At 54.9% G+C, this 17790-nt stretch overlaps 1 protein-coding gene across 1 annotated transcript in view; it reads left to right on the forward strand.

The window, feature by feature from the left end:
• Window positions 1-17790, forward strand: part of LOC3289780 (uncharacterized) — a 45099-nt gene that overhangs the window by 8644 nt on the left and 18665 nt on the right. Inside the window, exons 3-5 of the mRNA XM_061642955.1 lie at window positions 7875-8125; window positions 8203-14219; window positions 14310-14473. Coding sequence (XP_061498939.1) covers window positions 7875-8125; window positions 8203-14219; window positions 14310-14473 — 6432 coding nt within the window. The remainder of the gene's footprint in view (window positions 1-7874; window positions 8126-8202; window positions 14220-14309; window positions 14474-17790) is intronic.

Genomic DNA, 17790 nt, shown 5'->3' on the forward strand with positions numbered 1-17790 from the left:
CAGCGCTAAATAATATGAACCAGCAAAAAACCCAGCTACAGCTCACAACCCTCCCATCACCCCCTAGATGACTGGATCTGGGGGAAGATGAGGACAGCAACAAGGCGATGCAAAGGCGCACCGGGTCTATTGCCGGTCGGCTTACTCTCTCTCTCTCTCTCTCTCTCACACACACACACATGCACGTCCAAGGATGCCATATAGCATCCGACGCCTACACATGCCTCTCGGCTTCTCGCGCGATCGGTCGCGCGATGCTTTCCGATGCTCCCGCGGGGGTCTGCATCCGCGTATTCGCCTTCCATGTGTATGTGTGTACCGGACGGCTACAGCCAGGCAGCCACCCATGGTCATGCTGTGTGTCGGGCAGCCTGCGAAACGGGCAAAAGGCGTTGCGCCCCGATGCAAGAACTTTAGTTCAGCCGAAGACGCAACAAACGCTGAACGCGCGGCGCGTGTGATAGATCAGTTCTTTACCTCCGTTATTATTTGTTGTGTTTTGTGCGAGCACGATCACGAACCGTGAACACGACCGTGAAGCACTTGGTTGGTGATTATTTACCGGGTGTACACCGGTGGATTATTAGGTGATTTTGTTTGTGTTTTTTTTTGAGCATTGTTGTGCGAACAGTTTTGCAGGGTGTAGCATCGAAACCCCGGATGGCATTTACCGACACGAGTGGCTAAGACAGAGGGAAAGTTTGTGCGTGTAGTTCATTTTTGCATTCATCCAGCGTTCCAAGCGATCGGGAGCTGCTGTCTGCCGGTGTGTTGTGCTCGAGTTTGGTGAAATTGGGCTTCCGATCAAGCAATATCAGCATTCAATCAACCCTACCCAGGGACCCGAACGAAGCTACGATCCACAACACATACACACAAAGCTACCCCCAAGTTAGGGCGCAAGACGACGAAAGTCGAAGGCACCGGTTTCGGGTTGAGGGCCTAAAGCCCATAAAGCAAAATTATATCAAAAGTGAAGTGAGTGCTGTGTTTCGAGGGTGAGTGACGGAGGTGGCGTTCCGAGCACAGAAAAGAAAGAGCAACCGAGCGAGTGAGAGAGAGAGAGAGTGCTAGAGAAAGGGGAAGCAAATAGAACGGGGTAAGTTGTGGGACGGATTTCGGGCAGAGTGTAACCCCCGGACGCAGGAAGGGTTGAAGGGAGCAGGAAGATGCGGGATTTTGTGACCGGTTTGTTGTTTTTTTAGTTTTTTTTTGTCTTCAATGTTTGGTTCTTCTGTGTCAAGCGTTTTTTCTGTGCCTTGCAGTGTAAGAACAGAGCGGCCAATGCATTTCAACCTCTCCAAACAGATGATGTGAAGCTTTTTGGAGAGAGAATTGAAACAGCTGGGAATTAAAATTTGCTGCTTATTTTATTGAGTAATTTTTAAAATTACAAGTAAAACGATTTTTTAAAGCAGCATGAAATTGAATTTCAAACTTTGTGAGTGGGTGCAAAACGGCAGCATTTCTCTTTCTCCATACACAGCAGCTTTGTGCAAAATGGAGCATGTTGATGAAGGCATTCCTTTGGTATATCTACAATCTTTAGCTTCAGAGAACAACCACCATCTTTTGAGAAGGAGGTTCAGAGCGTTTTCTCTCTCCTTCTGCTCGCGTTTCTATTTGGCACGGTGGAACGCGGTAGCACCAGGAAAGCAGCTCCCCACCGCTTAATTACCAGCCTTCACTGCAAAGTGCTCATTGTTTGCAAACGGAAACGTCTGCGAAATAATAAAATCTTTTGGCAAAAACAATAAAAAAAATCCCAATTCTGTGAGTGAATGTGAAAATTATAAAATAAAATCTACCTTTGGGGAAAGGAAATCCAAGTCCCAGTAACAAAGCTTAATCGCTGGAGCGGCTGTTACAGGGCGAATTAAAACACAGTCCAACCGCATCATCTTCTGCCATTATGATAGAGAGATTCTTGCGGCCTTTTTGCTCTCCCTTTCTCGCTGATGCCGAAGGCGGCAACATATTCCACGGAATGAAAGTTTAATGCTTTTTGTGTTTTTGTGGCTGTGGCTGCGCTGAGCGCATAACGGACAGAAAAGGGAAGCCGAGCGTGTGAGCCGCGCACAAGTAGCGCGAAATGGGCAAAAATGTTTGTTCGTACTCCGGCGTGTTTCACGGTGTACGGTGTGGAATTTATTGCCCCCCCCCCCCCCCTTCCTGCTCGCTGTGGGGGAGTAGGCAATGATGCCAGGTGTCCAGCCAGGCAGCCGCCCCCTTCGAGAACAACTGCCGCGATGAGAAAGAGAGAAAAAAAAAACCGAACGAACGCAACATTACGCTACGAATCGTAGCATTAATCAACAATTATGTCGATTCAGCGCATCCCAGCCGGATCCCATTGATGCGGGGGCGCGGTACCGAGGGTTGCAGGGGGAATTTTCAATCTAACTGGCAGGCCCGGACGAAACTACTGCGGTGGTGTGATTACTTGTGCCTGTGTTTTAGGCTCGCTATCGCTCACACCGTAGCGCGGTGCGAAACGGCGCAAGCATGGCCCAGAACGCGCCACGGGTACGCTTCAGTGGGCGAAGCTCTGTGGGCCTGCTCACCTCATTGGCACCTAGCGCCAGCATTGGCCGGATGGTGGCCTATCCATCTGGAAAGTAAAAACCGCTCGCTTCCGGATCCTCCCGGGTGGGAAAGTTCGACGAACGGGGGAAACAAAACAGCACAGCGCGCGCGCACACACATTCGTTTGCGCACCGAGCGTGTTGTGTAGTTGTGAAAATATGTTTTTCAATCAGTGTTTAAAAATAGCCACCACTGCAAAGGGAAGGGAGTTGGAGGGAGGGATGCGATAATAATGCGCTCGTTTGTCTGTGGAGGAGAGCTCCCAACATGGTTGGGATTGTCTGGAGCAACAGCCGATCGATAAATTAATAAATTCGAAATGTTTCGCCCCTACTCAGTTATGTTTTTCTTTTCTTGTTTTTTTGTTTTTGTCTGAATGCGCTTTTTACACGATGCTCTCCCCCTCTAACACACTTCGCTGGTAGAGGGTTGGTAGTGCCGGAAAGCAACCGATGCTGAAAAAAGTCTGTCGCGGGAAGTCTTGAACCAACGCCCACCACTGCACAGCAATGATGCAAGCGCTGTACCGTGTTCGAGTACCGTCGATCGGGCTAGTCGTACACGTGATTGACGTATTTGTACGGACACACACATACGCGCTGGAGGATTCAAACCCTGGGGGCGAAACATGAACCTACCCGTGTTCAGGCTAGTCATGGGCGTACTGAGTCGAACTGTACGCGAGTGAGCTAAATTGTTGCAGTAGATGAGTTGAAAGAAATCAGCATGAAAAGTTTTGCTACCCATTGGTGACTTATGTCTTTACGGTGATTAGCACCGCTGACCTACCAATGTCCATTGGAGATTTCGTGAGTTAAAGAGTTTCGTGGAGTGTTAGAATTCCCTGGGTGTTTTAACACTTCGCTCCCACTACTCACTCACTGGGAGTTAAATCATTCATGAGATCAATAGCTCTTTCCCGACTTTGCTGAGTGAGTCAACTCTTTACTCTGAGCAGTAATTGATATAAAACATTCAAAAGCGGAATAATCCTTCCAAGCGAAAACAAATCGATTAGTGATTAACACTCCGGCTTAGAGTCTCTGTAATGACAGTAGTAGTATAAAATCCTTTGTCAGTTAATAGCACTTTTGAGGATTGAACATTGTAGAAATAATGCATTAAAAGGCCGACTAGAAACACAATTGCAGGGCTTAACAGTGCAACAAAAAATTGTCTATATCTCTGTGACAATCATGTCTTTAAATTGACACCATAGTCTACCACTTGTTCACTCGTCACATGGTGCAAGCTACACTGTCTAATTGAACAATTAAATCGTCGATTGCTTTACTTTTACTTGAACATATACAGTATCATTTACATTTTGTTTGAAAAATGAGCAATAATTTGAATTTATTTTGTTTCATCATTTCATCGATGTTTGGTCAATATAATCCCCGCTTATTTCAATGTGTTTTACAATGTAAATTGTTGAGGAATAAAATATCCTTTTTCAGTGTAGGATAAGCCATGTTCGAATCAATATTTAATTAAATATAGCTGAAACTCCCGAAATTTTTCACTGGAACTGTAACCCAAGCTTAACGCGTGTGGTAGCCTTTGATGTCGACTAAAAGAGAAGGTTGTTTTAAACATATGACCAGTTGTTTATCGGCCCAGCAAACCCTATACAATACAATTTACAATTTGTTAGCTGAATCGCTCTTTCCCGATTTAAAGTTTTCTAGCGATTTAACCCTTCTGGCCAACTAGTAGCTATCTAGCAGAGATTAACATCGTGCAAGAGTTTACAACCTTTTTCACAGTACAATCTCAGTGGGTGAGTAAACTATCCACGTCGACCAGTAGCTCCCTCACAGTAGTTTGTCGCTAAATCTGAGAGTATTATTTAACCTTATTATTTAATCTGTTAGCCTTTCAGAGATGTAAAATCAAAGATGCAAAAAATTACTATAAACAAAAGCAACATCACGGTTTAGATAGCTCCTGCTTAAACATTCGAGGCAAGGCTGCTTTAGAGTGTGAGATAAAGATTTAATTCGCCATTTTAGCTTATCCACCCATCTGAAATGACTAACGCTTTTTGAGGGGTTGTACCCATCGCCCAGACCTCCCATTTTCTCGTTTCTGATATGACCATATTGTCACATTGAACGACAAATAGCAGCTAGAATATTAATTTCAAAATTTGCCTTACCCACTGCTCGTCACCCGGCCACCGGCTCGAATGATGCTGTCCGGGCAGGGTGGGTCACCGAAGAAGTTTTGCCCATACGCGGCAAAACCAACCGGGCAGCGACCAATTGGTGCCATTTGGTGTGAATGCGTGTGTGTGTGTGTTTTGTTTTTTCGAAATGTATTCTCTATATAATATAGTGTGCGCACCATATTAGGCAGATGTGAAGTCTCGCACAGCCCCATTTTCGGTGTGCACCCCTTTTTCGGTACTGACGAAGGCGAGTGGATTGACCCACACCACAACAGTGGGGAGCAAGGGGGTAGTATATGTTTTTGGCTGTGCTGTTTGTTGCAAAAGCGCACACCTACGAGCAAAATACGTTTGCGTGTTGCTGTCACCCTTGGGTTGTCTGATTAAAAAAAAAAAAACCACGATGGCGTCTTGTTACAATGTTTAGTTGCATGGCAGAGTTATGTGCAGTTATTAAACACTTTAGCTAAGCCAAAACCGTTTTTCTTTGCACCAAATAAAACCCGCGATCGTTTACACCAAATAAAAACCTCTTACCCACCCCGGCACCGCAAGCAACAAATTAAAGCTAAATTGAGATATTTCAACTCGGCGATGCCTAATGAAGATACATCTGCAGCTGCTGGGTGAATTTAATGAAAGCGCGGGCGCTGCGCCTTAAAGTGGCCGGTGGTACAAATCACGTAGCGATTTATTCCACCCCACCCCCCCCCCCCCCCCTCGCACCCACCCTATTCTCGTGCAACAACTGCTGCTGTCAAGCTTCTATTTGGAAACTTGAACGACGCGCCATAAAAGGCGCCCAAACACTTCGTTGAGTGTGTGTTGTGCTTAAGATGGGGGGGGGGGGGGGGGGGGGGGTAAAAACCCAGCACAACTGAAACTCGCACAACCTTTCCGAGCTGATATTGAGCAGCGAAAATGAGGCAATAAATTCTGGCACACACACCCCAATTTGGCAGCGTGCGTGTATGTGCGAGCTCATCAAGAAAGAGAGCTCTTCTTGCGATAAGCAAGAATATCCTTCTCGGTGTGTTATTGGGGTTGATCCGATTTTGGAAGCAAATCCGAAGCGTACATGGGCGTAAAACGGACGTGGGCACTCGTCGGACGTCGGAAGGTAGGTGCCGGAGTGTGTGTGTTAATGCTAATGAACCAAATGGCCAAGATTCTTTAGACAACTGGTCCACGGTTACGTAGATGGTACGCATTTGCAGCAAGATTGCTTTAAGCCATACAAATGTAGCATGTAAAATGCTAAGAGCGACAGTTTTCATTAGCATATGAGTTGCAATTCGATTTATTCGACAGTGAGATGCAGTTTTAACAAACATGGTTAGCCAACCAAAGCCTGACCAGCTTGATACGCTGCACAACAGTGAGCTCGTCGTTATAACGGCTCTTCCACTGTCCTTCCACGTATACGGGGCGAAGTATCCTTCTGAGCATCTTCCTCTCGAACGCGGTCCAGAGGGTTTCGTCAGATTTGGACAGTATCCATGTCTCAGAGGCGTATGTGAGTACCGGTACTATAAAGGTGCTATATAGTCCCAGCTTCGTCCGTCGTGACAGGTGCTTTGAAGTCAACTGATTTCTCACCCTGTACAATGACCGGTTGGCAACCAGCAACTCAGCTACCATGCTATTGTTGTTGCTTTCCTTTGACCAGTGATAGGTGAATTCTGGGTACGACTTTAAAAGTGCGTTCACCTGTCTGTACGTCACGCCTTCGTAAGTTTAGATTTGCTAGAGTCGCTGAGGTTACTACAATCAGTTTGGTCTTTGCCTCGTTTATCAATGATGTCTACATCACCAGCGTATGTCAGGATCTGGGTTAACTTATAGAAGATGGTTCCGCAAGACTCCGCCCTCCAGTCCCGGATGGCCCTCTCTAGCGCCAAGTTAAATAGGAGACAGGCAAGCCCGTCGTCCTTACGCAGACCTTTGGCGGTAGCAAAAGGCCCTGAGAGTTTTCCATACACCTTCACCTGGCAAAAGACGTTAGTCATAGACATTCTAACTAGCCTTATAAGTTGGGCCGGGATTACAAAAGAGCTCATAGCGTCGTACAATTTTACCCTGACTATGCTATCATATGCGGCTTTGAAGTCAATGAAGAGATGGTATGTGTCGTGTCTGTATTCAGCCATCTTCTCCAAGATCTGCCGCATGGTCAATATCTGATCAGTGGTTGATTTTCCGTTTCGGAATCCTCTTTGATAGTTTCCGACTATCTCTTCGACGTGCGGGACAAGGCGATCCTGAAGGATCAGGGAGAATATTTTATAGCCGGTATTCAACACTGTAATACCCCTGTAGTTGTTGCAGTCCAACCTGTCTCCCTTCACGTATATGGGGTAGATGATGCCGAAATTCCAATCACAAGGCATCGATTCGTTATCCCACACCTCAGTAATAATTTGATGAATTTCGTGCGCCTTCATTCTTGACCAGTTCAGCTGCGATTCCGACGGTCCCGGGTGCCTTGTTATTTTTCAGTCGATGGATAGCCTTTTGGATTTCTAATGGAGCTTCAACTGAAACACCTCAACTTAAACGAATATTTAAACGAACAACTGGTCTTTGAATAGTACATACAACATACAGAGCCCTTTGCGAGAGGACCTCTTCTTCCCCTTCTTTGGCACAACAACCGCTGTCGGTCAATGCCTGGCTGTACCACTAATGAGCTTAGCTTTTAGTGACTTATTGATTACTATAGCAAGATAGTGAAGCCCTACTTATGGGAACACGGTCCATTCGGGGATTGAACCCATGACGGGCATGTTGTTAAGTCGTACGAGTTGACGACTGTACCACGAAACCGGACTGGACCGATTCGAGAGGACCTCTGGCTGGTTACTAACCAGAGCTCCATCCTTGTTGTGACAGCAGGTTACTTTAGGTATAACGTTGTTTCGATGACCTGCTATTACTTGCTTAAACTTTCGTGTTGATCCGTAAGCCTCTCTGGTTTGCTCGAGCTCCGCTTGCTTTGCGGATGTCTTCCCATGCGTGTTTCTTGGAGCGGTCACGCGGAGTTTAAATAATTAGTAATCTTTGTTTTGTTTTCAAACCCACATCTTTCTTTTCCTTTCCCCACTACCGGTCACAGTGGCAACAGGCGGAGGACTTTTCGCGCAAGAAAGAAATCCGGGCGTATATGTACAAGTTGCGCGAGCAGCGGTTGAAGGATTTTTACGCCAGCAACGACAGCAGTCCGCCCTACTTCCTGATGGATAATGCGAGCGCAACGTTCGGCCTGAAGAAGAGCACAGTGACGGGCAGCCATGGCGACTCGCTCGTCGACCAGAGCTTCGAGAGCTTCAAGACGAAGGAGATCCGCGACTCGGAAAGCCCAACCAGGTAAGCACTCACCGGCGGCGAGATGGTGCGGCCCACAATTGCTCACCGCATGTTTGTCGTCGCGGTTTACGTTGCAGATTCGGCAGCATGGCCCTGCCGGCAGACAACAGCGGCTGGCAGATCCGCACGTCGGAGGAGATGAGCGAGGACGGCAAGACGCACACGGTGCGGACGGCCGCCACCACCCAGGGCACGAAGGAGATCGACGGCGGCCGGACCGCGTTCGCGGGCCAAAACCTCGAGTCGCACAGCGAGCACTTTGACGGCGACGGCAGCAACTTTGTGCACAGCAAGGGCGACCAGTCCAGCACCGTGCTGGTGGAGGACAGTGTGGTCGAGGGCGAGCACGGGCAGCGCACCGTGTCCGGGTCGACCCGCTCGACCACCACCTCGGTCAGCTCGACGCGCTCGGTCGTCTACCAGCAGCAGAACGGTGGCGACACGGCTAGCCGGCCGGCCACCGACGGGGTGGACCGCGGCACGGACCGTCCGCTCGAGTTCAGCGCGGAGCATTTCAGCAACGCGACCGCCACCGCGGCCAGCAGCACAGAGTCGCGCACCGCCAGCGAGCAGCAGCGCGACGAGCGGGCCGCACCGAAGGAGCTGTCCAAGGATCCCGAGCGCGTGCGGGAAGCGTTCCGGCTGGCGCAGGGCTCCGGCCGGATAGTGGAGCGCGAGGAAACGATGGTAAACACGACCACCAAGATGATCACCGAGACGAAGCAGCTAGACGACGGGACGACCGTGACGACGCGCACGTACGAAAAGATCGCCCCGCCGGCCGAGGGAGTCCGCGCGAGCGAGAGCAGCGAGCGGGACCGCTTCACGTCCACCGCCAAGGTGGCGGTGGTGCAGCAGGAAGGCGTGGGCCGAGCCGTGGACCGCCCAACCGCCGCTGCGGCGAGCTCGAGCGAGCTCATACGGCAGGAGAAGGCCAACCAGTCGTCATCGTCGTCGTCGGTGACAAAGACCAGCACGCAGCAGCGAATCATCGTGGAGGTGGATGCGGCGCACGACTCGTTCGCCCGCTCGCTGCGGTCCGTGTCGCCGACGGGCAGCGTGCGCTCGATGCGCTCCAATGCGACGCTGACCGGGCGCTCGAGCACCAGCCCGGAAAAGGTTCAACCGGCCCGACCCGAGCCCGACACCAAACCGGACTACATGCGCTCAACCTTCACCTCGGAGCGTAAGGTGTCCGGCTTTCAGGAGGAGCAGCAGCAGCAGCAGCAGCAGCAGCAACGTTCACCGAGCCCACGCAAGATGTCGGGCAGTGTGCCGGCCAGCTCGCGCGCCACCTCGCCAACGAAAGGGTCCAGCGTGGCGGCGGGCCGTGGACAGGAGCAGCCGGCCTGCGACCACCAGGAGGTGGATGGAGCGAAGGCGCGCGGCGCACCGAAACCGCCGCTGGTGCGCAGCGAGACGTACGAGGAGCGGTGCCGCAAGATACTGGGTATGCCGAACCGCCCGGCCGAGGAGGACGGCCGCACCGAGGCGAAGAGCATTTTCAGCACCTACGACAACACGGTGACGGTGCAGCAGTCCCGCTCGGAGCTGCGCGAGCAGCGCAAAAAGATCGAGCAGGAGATCAAATCGATGGAGAGCAAAACGATGGGCGCGCTGGCGGACGAGCGGGACAGTGTAGTGGCGGGGGTGTCCGCTGGCAGCCGCAGGATGTCAATCGCCAAGGAACCGTCCCCCACGCGCAAAATGTCCGCCCAGCATGGCTCTCCGACGCGCAAACCGTCCGGTACGGCGAAGGACCCGAGCTCCAGCGAGCTGACCAAGGAACGGTCTCCGAGTCGTAAGGCTCCGTCCCGGGACATTTCGCCCATCGCGAAGGAGACCCCGGCGCCCGCGAAGCAGCCGTCGAAGGAAGTGTCTCCGGCGAGAAAATCACCAGCCAAGGATGGCTCCCCAGCACGGTCGACTGCCACGCCCAAGGATGGCTCACCGGTACGAGGCGCACCCCAGCCGGAGCAGCCGGCCGGGCGCAAGGAAGTGTCGCCCGCGCGCAAGGAACACTCCACCGAAACGACGCGCAGCAAGGCTACGATACTGGTGGAGCAAAAGCAGGAGGGGCGCAACATCTCCGTCGCCGAGATCACCATCCTGCCCGTGCTGGAGGTGTCGCACGAGGCCGTGCGCACCAAGACGACCGCGTCGCGCACCCACGAGAAGGTGCTCACCAAGCAGTCGTCCGACACGAAGTTCGATCGGCGCGCGACCTCGGTCGCCAACAGCCGCGTCATCACCAACAAAAGCTCGTCCGACTTTGACATCAAGCGGCGCGTGGCCGATCTGGCCGCACCGGACAAGCGGCGGGCGCAGCCGGCCACGACCGCCAGCCCGGACAAGCGACGGGCGGCGCAACCGGCCCAGCAGAAGCCGAACCACATCACGGTGGCCAAGATCAAGATCGAGTCGCCGCGCAAACCGACCGCCGGCAAACCGCACCCGGCGGAGGAACCGAAGCCTACCGGCCGGCAGCCGCACCGAGCGCAGGCCGCCGAGCCGGAAACGGACCCCGAATCGAGCAAGGACACCGGCCTCTCGGACAACAGCGAGGTGGAGGAGACGGTGGAGAGCGTGATCGAGATGAGCGTCACCGGGACGGCGTGCTGCCGCCACACGGATCGCAAGGACTCGGCCCCGGTGTACCGCACGACGGGGGCGGCCCGGTCGGGCAAGAGCTACACCCGCTCGTCCAGTGACAACCATCTGCGGGCGACGAGCGCGTCAACGCACCGGCACCAGCCAGCGGTGGCACGCGACGGCAGCAACGTGTCCGCGGCCAGCGCGACGCTCAAATCGGCCGCAGGCGGGCGCAAGGTGGAGCGCCCGGTCAAGCACGTCGCCACCAAGACGATCAATCTCGCGACGAAACCGACCGCCGGCTCGGACAGCCTCGACAACGTGGTAATCGACATCCAGCTGGCGAAATCGTCCCGCGAGCCGACGCCCAACAAGCTCGTGCCGATACCGGTGTCGCCCGACACGGAGGACGCGGGCAAGCCGCGCTACCCGGACGCAGTGCAGGAGCCGGACGACGAGGCGGCCGGTGGTCGGCCGGCCCGCAACCAGCGCGTCAGCACGATCCCCATCTTCGAGGAGGCGACCAGCGAGTACGTGGGCTGCGAGATCACCGAGGTGGACGAGCAGCAGGAAGCGAGCGCGGCCCAGCAGGCCACCCGCATCACCAACCTGGACCGCGTCACCGAGGACGACGAGTCGCTGCTGAGCGTGACGGAGAAGGTGAACAAGTTTGCGCAGGAGGCGCGCCGCCTGCAGGCCGACACGAATGGGGAGAGTCAGCGCCCGCCGTCGATGGGGCGATTTGCCGCGCGCCCCGAATACGACGACCTCGACGACCATCTCAAGTCGGACGAGTGTCTGCTGAGCGTGTCGGACAAGGTGACGAAGTTCATCTCGACCGCCGAGGAGGTGAAGAAGATACGCACGTCCGGCCCGTTCGTGCCGGGCACGGACGATGGCCCGGTGAAGGTGGCCGACGGCGACGAGTGTCTGCTGAGCGTGAACGAGAAGGTCAGCCGGTTCGCGAGCCGCATGACGCGGGCGGTGGACGCGCGCGACGATGCGGAGGAGGATGAGTCCGACCAGCAGCAGCGAACCGCCGTACCCGGCGGGTTGGGCGAATCCGTGCCGGGCAAGTTTGTGCCGCAAAGGTCGCCGGAGCTGGTGAAGAACGCGATGCGCACCACGGCCCGGCACCTCGTGGAGGAGCACGCGCCCGGCGACGAGCTGGCCCAGTCGGTGGGCAGCATTGCCAGCCGGTACCGCACCGCGACCATGGCCAAGCCGTACGAGAAGGCGCCGGCTGGCGGGGCACCGGCCGCCAGCCCGATCACGCTGCGCAGCACCGAGGCCGTCAAGAAGGCGAAGGAGCTATTCGAGAAGGGACATACGGACGGCGGACGGCAGCGCGACATCCTCAACAGGCCCTCGGTGTGGGAGGAGCGGCGCACCAGGGCGCAGCCGGTGGCCGAGCCGAAGCGGGCCGACGTCAAGCTGACGGATATCGGTGTGACGGAGCGAAAGGCGCAAACGGTGCGCGAGGAGCACGTGGTCGGGGAGGAGTCGGCCCCGCGCAAGCCGTCCATCACGAAGGTGGAGCAGCAGCGGCCGGCCGAACCGGCGGAGGCAGCCAAACCGACAGGATCGGCCGGTGGCCGACGGGACAGCAGTGGCAGTGGCGTGCGTCCGCCCGCCTACATCCGCGATGTCGTGTCCACCAAGAAGGATCTGTTCGAAAAGCGCATCTCCTCGTCCAAGATGCAGGTGGAGTACACCAGCCAGACGTCGCAGGAAGCGACCGAAACGCAGGCCACCGCGACGCTTCGCAAGCAGTCGCTGAAGCAGGCAGGGGAAGCGGTGCCGTCTCCATCAACGCCGACTAACCGGCCGTCTGCAGATCAGTCGAAACCGTCCTACATGAACCACACCGTCGCGTCGCTCGAGCACATCAACGCGAACCAGCGACGCGACTCGCTCGATCACGGCCCGGCCGCACATCACGAAACGACGACGACCTCGACGATGATGACGACGGCGACGACGACGACGGCGTCGGCTCGCAGTACGACCACGACCGGCAGCGCCAAGTTCGGCGTGGAGCTGAAACGCCTCGACACAAACGGTCGCATGGTGGCGACGAATGCTCCCGCGGTCAGTAGCGCAGGCTCGAAGCGCAAGCCAAGCACGGGTGAGGCACAGCCGACCGCCGGGTCGTCGCCCGCCATTGAGGAGATCTTTGATCTGGAGCTGCTCGAGCGTATGCTAGAGTCAGTGACGGGCTACGAGCAACGGCGTCGCATACGCGCCCAGATTCGCGTGGTCAAGAAGCAGAAAGAGCAGCAGCAGCAGCAAACGTCTGCCGGCAGCCAGACGCAGACCAAGCAGACGAGCGTAACAACCTCTAAGAGTGTCACCACGACGCGCGACACTGCGGCCGGCAAGCGAAAGGACTCGAGCCCAACGCGTGCCTCGGTGGTGCTGGGTGGCCGCAAGCAGTCGGAACCGGCCGATACTACCGATGCGGCGGCACCCAAGCGGCAGGCTAGCATCGAAGCGGAAGGTGGCCGAAAAGCCACAGCAAACCTAACAGCGAAGACGATGACAACGGTGACAACGGAACGGTTTGCCAGCAAGGCTGGTACGGCCGATCGTGTACCACCCACCACAAAGGCCGATGACAGGCCCATCTGGGCGACGAGCAACATCCTGAAGAAGGCGTCTGAGAACACGCGCACCTTCAAGAGCGTGACGACGTCGGCGAGTAGTGCCGGATGCGCCACCGGCGGCCGCAAGGTCGTCAGCACCTCGTCCAGCTACCACCAGCAGCAGCAGCAGACGAAAACGGCAACCCAGGACCCGAAGACGACGACCGACTGCATCACCTCCAGCTACGGCGTCGGGCCGACGGACGAGAACGGGCTGCCCCTGTTCGGCATACGGGCGCTGAAGAAGAAGGCGGCACCGGCGCCGGCTGACGATACGGCCACCACCACGAAGATCAGCGGCACCGTCATCACCGAGACGCTGGTCGCCGAGAACGGGGGTCCGGCGGTAGGCAAGCGCAGCACCACGCACTACACGAGCGAGCCGAGCGCGTTCGGCGACGCTGATGGCGTCGGCAAGCTGACGGCCGTGCGCAAAACCGAAACGATCGATGCGGCCGGCACGCACGCGGAAGAGTTCGAGATGCTGGACGGGCTAGAGCTGGCGGGCCGCCGGGAAGCGAAGGTGGTGCGCAAGGGCTCGGTAAAGGAGTTGACCGAGCGCTTCATACACCGCGAGTCGTCCGGCTCGCTGACGCAGGACGCGACCCGCACCTACCCGAAGGCGGGCCTGATCCTGCGCTCCTCCGCCCAGCAGAGCCAGTCGAGCCGGGCCTCGACCCCGGCCACCGACGGGTGCTCCGTCCGGTCTGGCTCGGTCGACGGGTACGACCAGGAGGAGGAGGAGGCCCATAGCATGACGACGATGACGACGCGCCAGGTACGCTCCTTTCTGAACGACACGTCCAAGGTGGTCGACGTGCGGGACGTGCTGCAGCGAATGAGCAACGCGGACAATGGTGAGTATGGGTGGTCTCTGGGTTGGGTGTTTTTCTGTGAAACGACTTTGAGATTGACGTTGGTTGTCCATTATATTTTCCCTCCCTCAGTGACGGAGCAGGGTGATTCGGCCGAGGATCAGGAGGCAAGGGCACTGCTGAACAAGTTTCTCGGCGCCTCAGTGCTGATGAGCGGCGTCGAGTCGATGGTTTCCTCGCCCGGCACTATGCTGGGCGAAGCGTCTGCCCCGTCCGCCAGTGGTGGCACCAAAAAGGTAAGTCTGGTAGGCCGTCAGAATTAGCGATGTGCTCTATAGAGCGCACTCGCGACTCCGATTAAATTCCAACTATTGTTAGTCCGATTTCGACTTCAGCAAAATGGGAAACACTAGTTCTCCCCGGAGTCGGAGTCGTCCGGAGTCGTCCGGAATCGTCCGAAGTCGTCCGGAGTCATCCAGAGTCATCCGGAGTTGTCTGGAGTCGTCCAGAGTCGTCCGGAGCTGGCGTTACCCGGTGTCGTCCGGAGTCGTTCGGAGTTGGCCGGAGTTATGCATAACCGTCCGGAGTTTTCCAGAGTCGTCCGGAATTATCCGGAGTCTGTTTTGAAAGTGTTTCTTTTGTTTTGAAAGTCGACTTCGAACGACTTCGGACGACTCCGGATAATGCTTGGCGGACCTTTCTTCAGGAGTCGGTTCCTATATTATCGGAGTCCAATCGGAGTCGATTCCGGATATTTGGCAACTTTACCCATCACTAGCCAGGATGATTCTAAACGCACGCGTGCGGTAAACAAATTTGCCCAATGACCATGACCCTAACGGTTTCGCTCGAGTCTGCTGGATGGGTTGAGGCATCCCGCTAATTCCCAGAGGATAGAGCGAGTGTGTGTGTGTGTGTACTTCAAATGATCAAAGTACTGCTTAATTACTCGCTGATGTTTACCCCTTGATGGGAGATAGCGAGATAAAGGGAGCTGGGGAGTTCACGGGGAATCGAAACAGTTTGCTGGTCTATTTATAGAACTCAGTTCCTGATGATGATGGCAGAAGTAGCAAACTCCTAGCCGTAGCAGATCGGTTCGATTGGAGTTGGTCAACGAAACCATTTTCCTACCAGCAAGATTTCCTAACCTTCGCAAGATTTCATGCGATCTGTGAGCCGCTTGTATCGTTCCGATCCCGCCTTTCGCCCACACTCTCGTGCGCGCCCTTTCGACAGCTGTCACCCATCGATCACCGTACAGTTTAATCTACGGCTCTGGGCATCAGCAACTATTCCCTCAAAACAGCATGGCCCTGTTGACCTAGCTGGAACACGAAGACGATCGCGTTGGTGAAAAGCCAAATGCGTACATTTGCTGCTAGCAGCAATCGACCGATTTCGCAGAAACACCCGGACGAACCAGTTTGTTTACCACCGATATGTTCGCCCGATCGTGTCAAACGCTCGCACGTTCGCGGCGTACTACTGCGCGTTTCTGTTGGTTTCGTTCTATTTTCGCGCGTCCCTGTTGCGCTCGTGGGTGGAGTGGTGGTCCGTTGCCCTGGTTCGGATGTGCAGGGATGGCGGCGTGTGTGCTATATGGACAGGTCAAGAACAAAGATGGGGGGTTTTCCGCAGGACCGGCTGTACTTTGACCATCCCTGGACGCATGTCATTGTTGTGCGCTTGTGGGGCGGACACGTGTTCAGGCCGAGAAAGAGGATAGGGTGGTCTGAGAACTGCCGGTACACTCGGCCAGAGCGTGATCTTCAAACTAACCCGGAAGTCATGTTCGAAAGTACGCAAATCGGAAACAGGTGTAGCAGCGCTCGACAGAAGTCAAGGAGAGAGGAATCCTTTTTTACATTCAAGATCAGACCAGAATAGATGGAAAGTGACTCCACAAGATCGTTCATCCGTTGCGGAAATTGAAGACCACGGCACGTGGTAGGACTCTGCAACGTGCTAGCGTTATTGTTTTTTTTTTTGGTTGTCTGCGTACAAAATAAACATCGACCAACCCTTGCCCTGGAAGATTACCCCCCAACCATACATTTTGGCCGCGTACAGCCATGATGGACAGTTTCGCTCGATCGACGGAAACATTCTGGCTGTCGCCTCATCGGCTGTCCACATGCTAGTACGCCGAACCAGTGCGATGTAGTTGCCTGGCCATATATGGTTGTTTAGCGCGGAGGTTTTCGCGTTTGCGCGCCCGCTACCAAGCTCCCGTAGCGATCGTGTGCGCTGTCCAGCGCGGCCACGGCGTTGTCGGTGTAATGGCTAGTTTGGTGCTGCTGTAATAGTAACTTGGCGCACTGGGTTGGATCGACACGTTCCATTGATTCGCAGGTTCGATTCGCGGACAGTGTGGGAGTGGGTCGTCCTTATAGCTGTACCTGCGCTGCATCTCTCCTCCGCTCCCCATCGATGCTAAGGTGCGAGAGAAACTGATGCTTGACGAACGACGAAAGAGCCGAACGTTCGGACGGCCATCAAAACATTATCAAAAACCCATACCTAGACATGCACATGCGCAGTCGTGTTTGCTAACGACTGCATGGCACATAACTCGTTCGCTTATGCTCCGAGGCAAATAATGGCAGTTTTGCATGTTTATCGGGCAGTAGATGCACCCGCCCTAGAGCACTGCAGTACAATTCCGCTCCGGTTGGATGGACGTGTGGGTCTCGCTGAACGGAAGTAAAAATCGCTTGCCCTCAGAACGAAACGACGAAAGTGAATCGACGCAACCGCGCGCGCCGAATGGGTGATGACCACCACTACGCGCGTGCGCACCTTGCTAGCAAGACCAGCCGGACGCGCGGCGAAGCAGTAATAGGCAGCCTGAGCCGGTACCCGACACAGCCAGCAGCCGTTGCGCCGAAACAGTCGGAGTTCAGCATCGTCCCGTCATTGATCGCAGATCGTGTACAGGCACCGTCGGTTCCGTGGGTGTCCCGACCAGAAACCATACGTACCAGGGCCACCAGCCGAACACCGGGCGTCGTAGGAAATCAGGAAAGTGAGCGTGTGAAGGGCTGTGTGTGAAAAGTGTACTGCTGCGGCTACTACTGCTGGTGTTGCTTTACTTTGCACCGCACAGTACAGTTGTCCTGAATGAGTGCAAAACCGAGGTGCATATGTACTTGAAATCATGAACATGAGGTGCTGAGCGAGTGATGTTACATAGCGCATACCTTCCGCTCAGTTCGTGGTGTCTCCTCTGACGCGCTTCGCACAGGTACCGTGTGCTAGTTCTCCTGCACGTACGCACACAACGGCAGCAGTTGCGGCCCGCACGCTCCAATCAACGCATCCAGAAATAGGCGGAAATTGTGATCGCTCGTTTGAACGTTCCATGTGCGCTGTCGGACCGCCCTGCAACATTCGGTGGTAGGACTAGACCGCCGTGAACCGGAAGTGAGACAACGGGCTACAATCAACCTATACTGCGCCTGTTGTCACCAAAACCCTTGCTGTGCGTGTGTGTAAGAGAGAGAGAGCATCGAATCTGTGGCAAAAGTGTACACGATCGGACATCGATTACGGCGGGTCGATCGCTTCGACAAATCATCACCCAGGTCGTGTTGCTGGCTCCTACAAACAG

Source organism: Anopheles gambiae, chromosome X (genome assembly GCF_943734735.2).
Source record: "Anopheles gambiae chromosome X, idAnoGambNW_F1_1, whole genome shotgun sequence".
In the NCBI taxonomy this organism is placed as follows: Eukaryota; Metazoa; Arthropoda; class Insecta; order Diptera; family Culicidae; genus Anopheles; species Anopheles gambiae.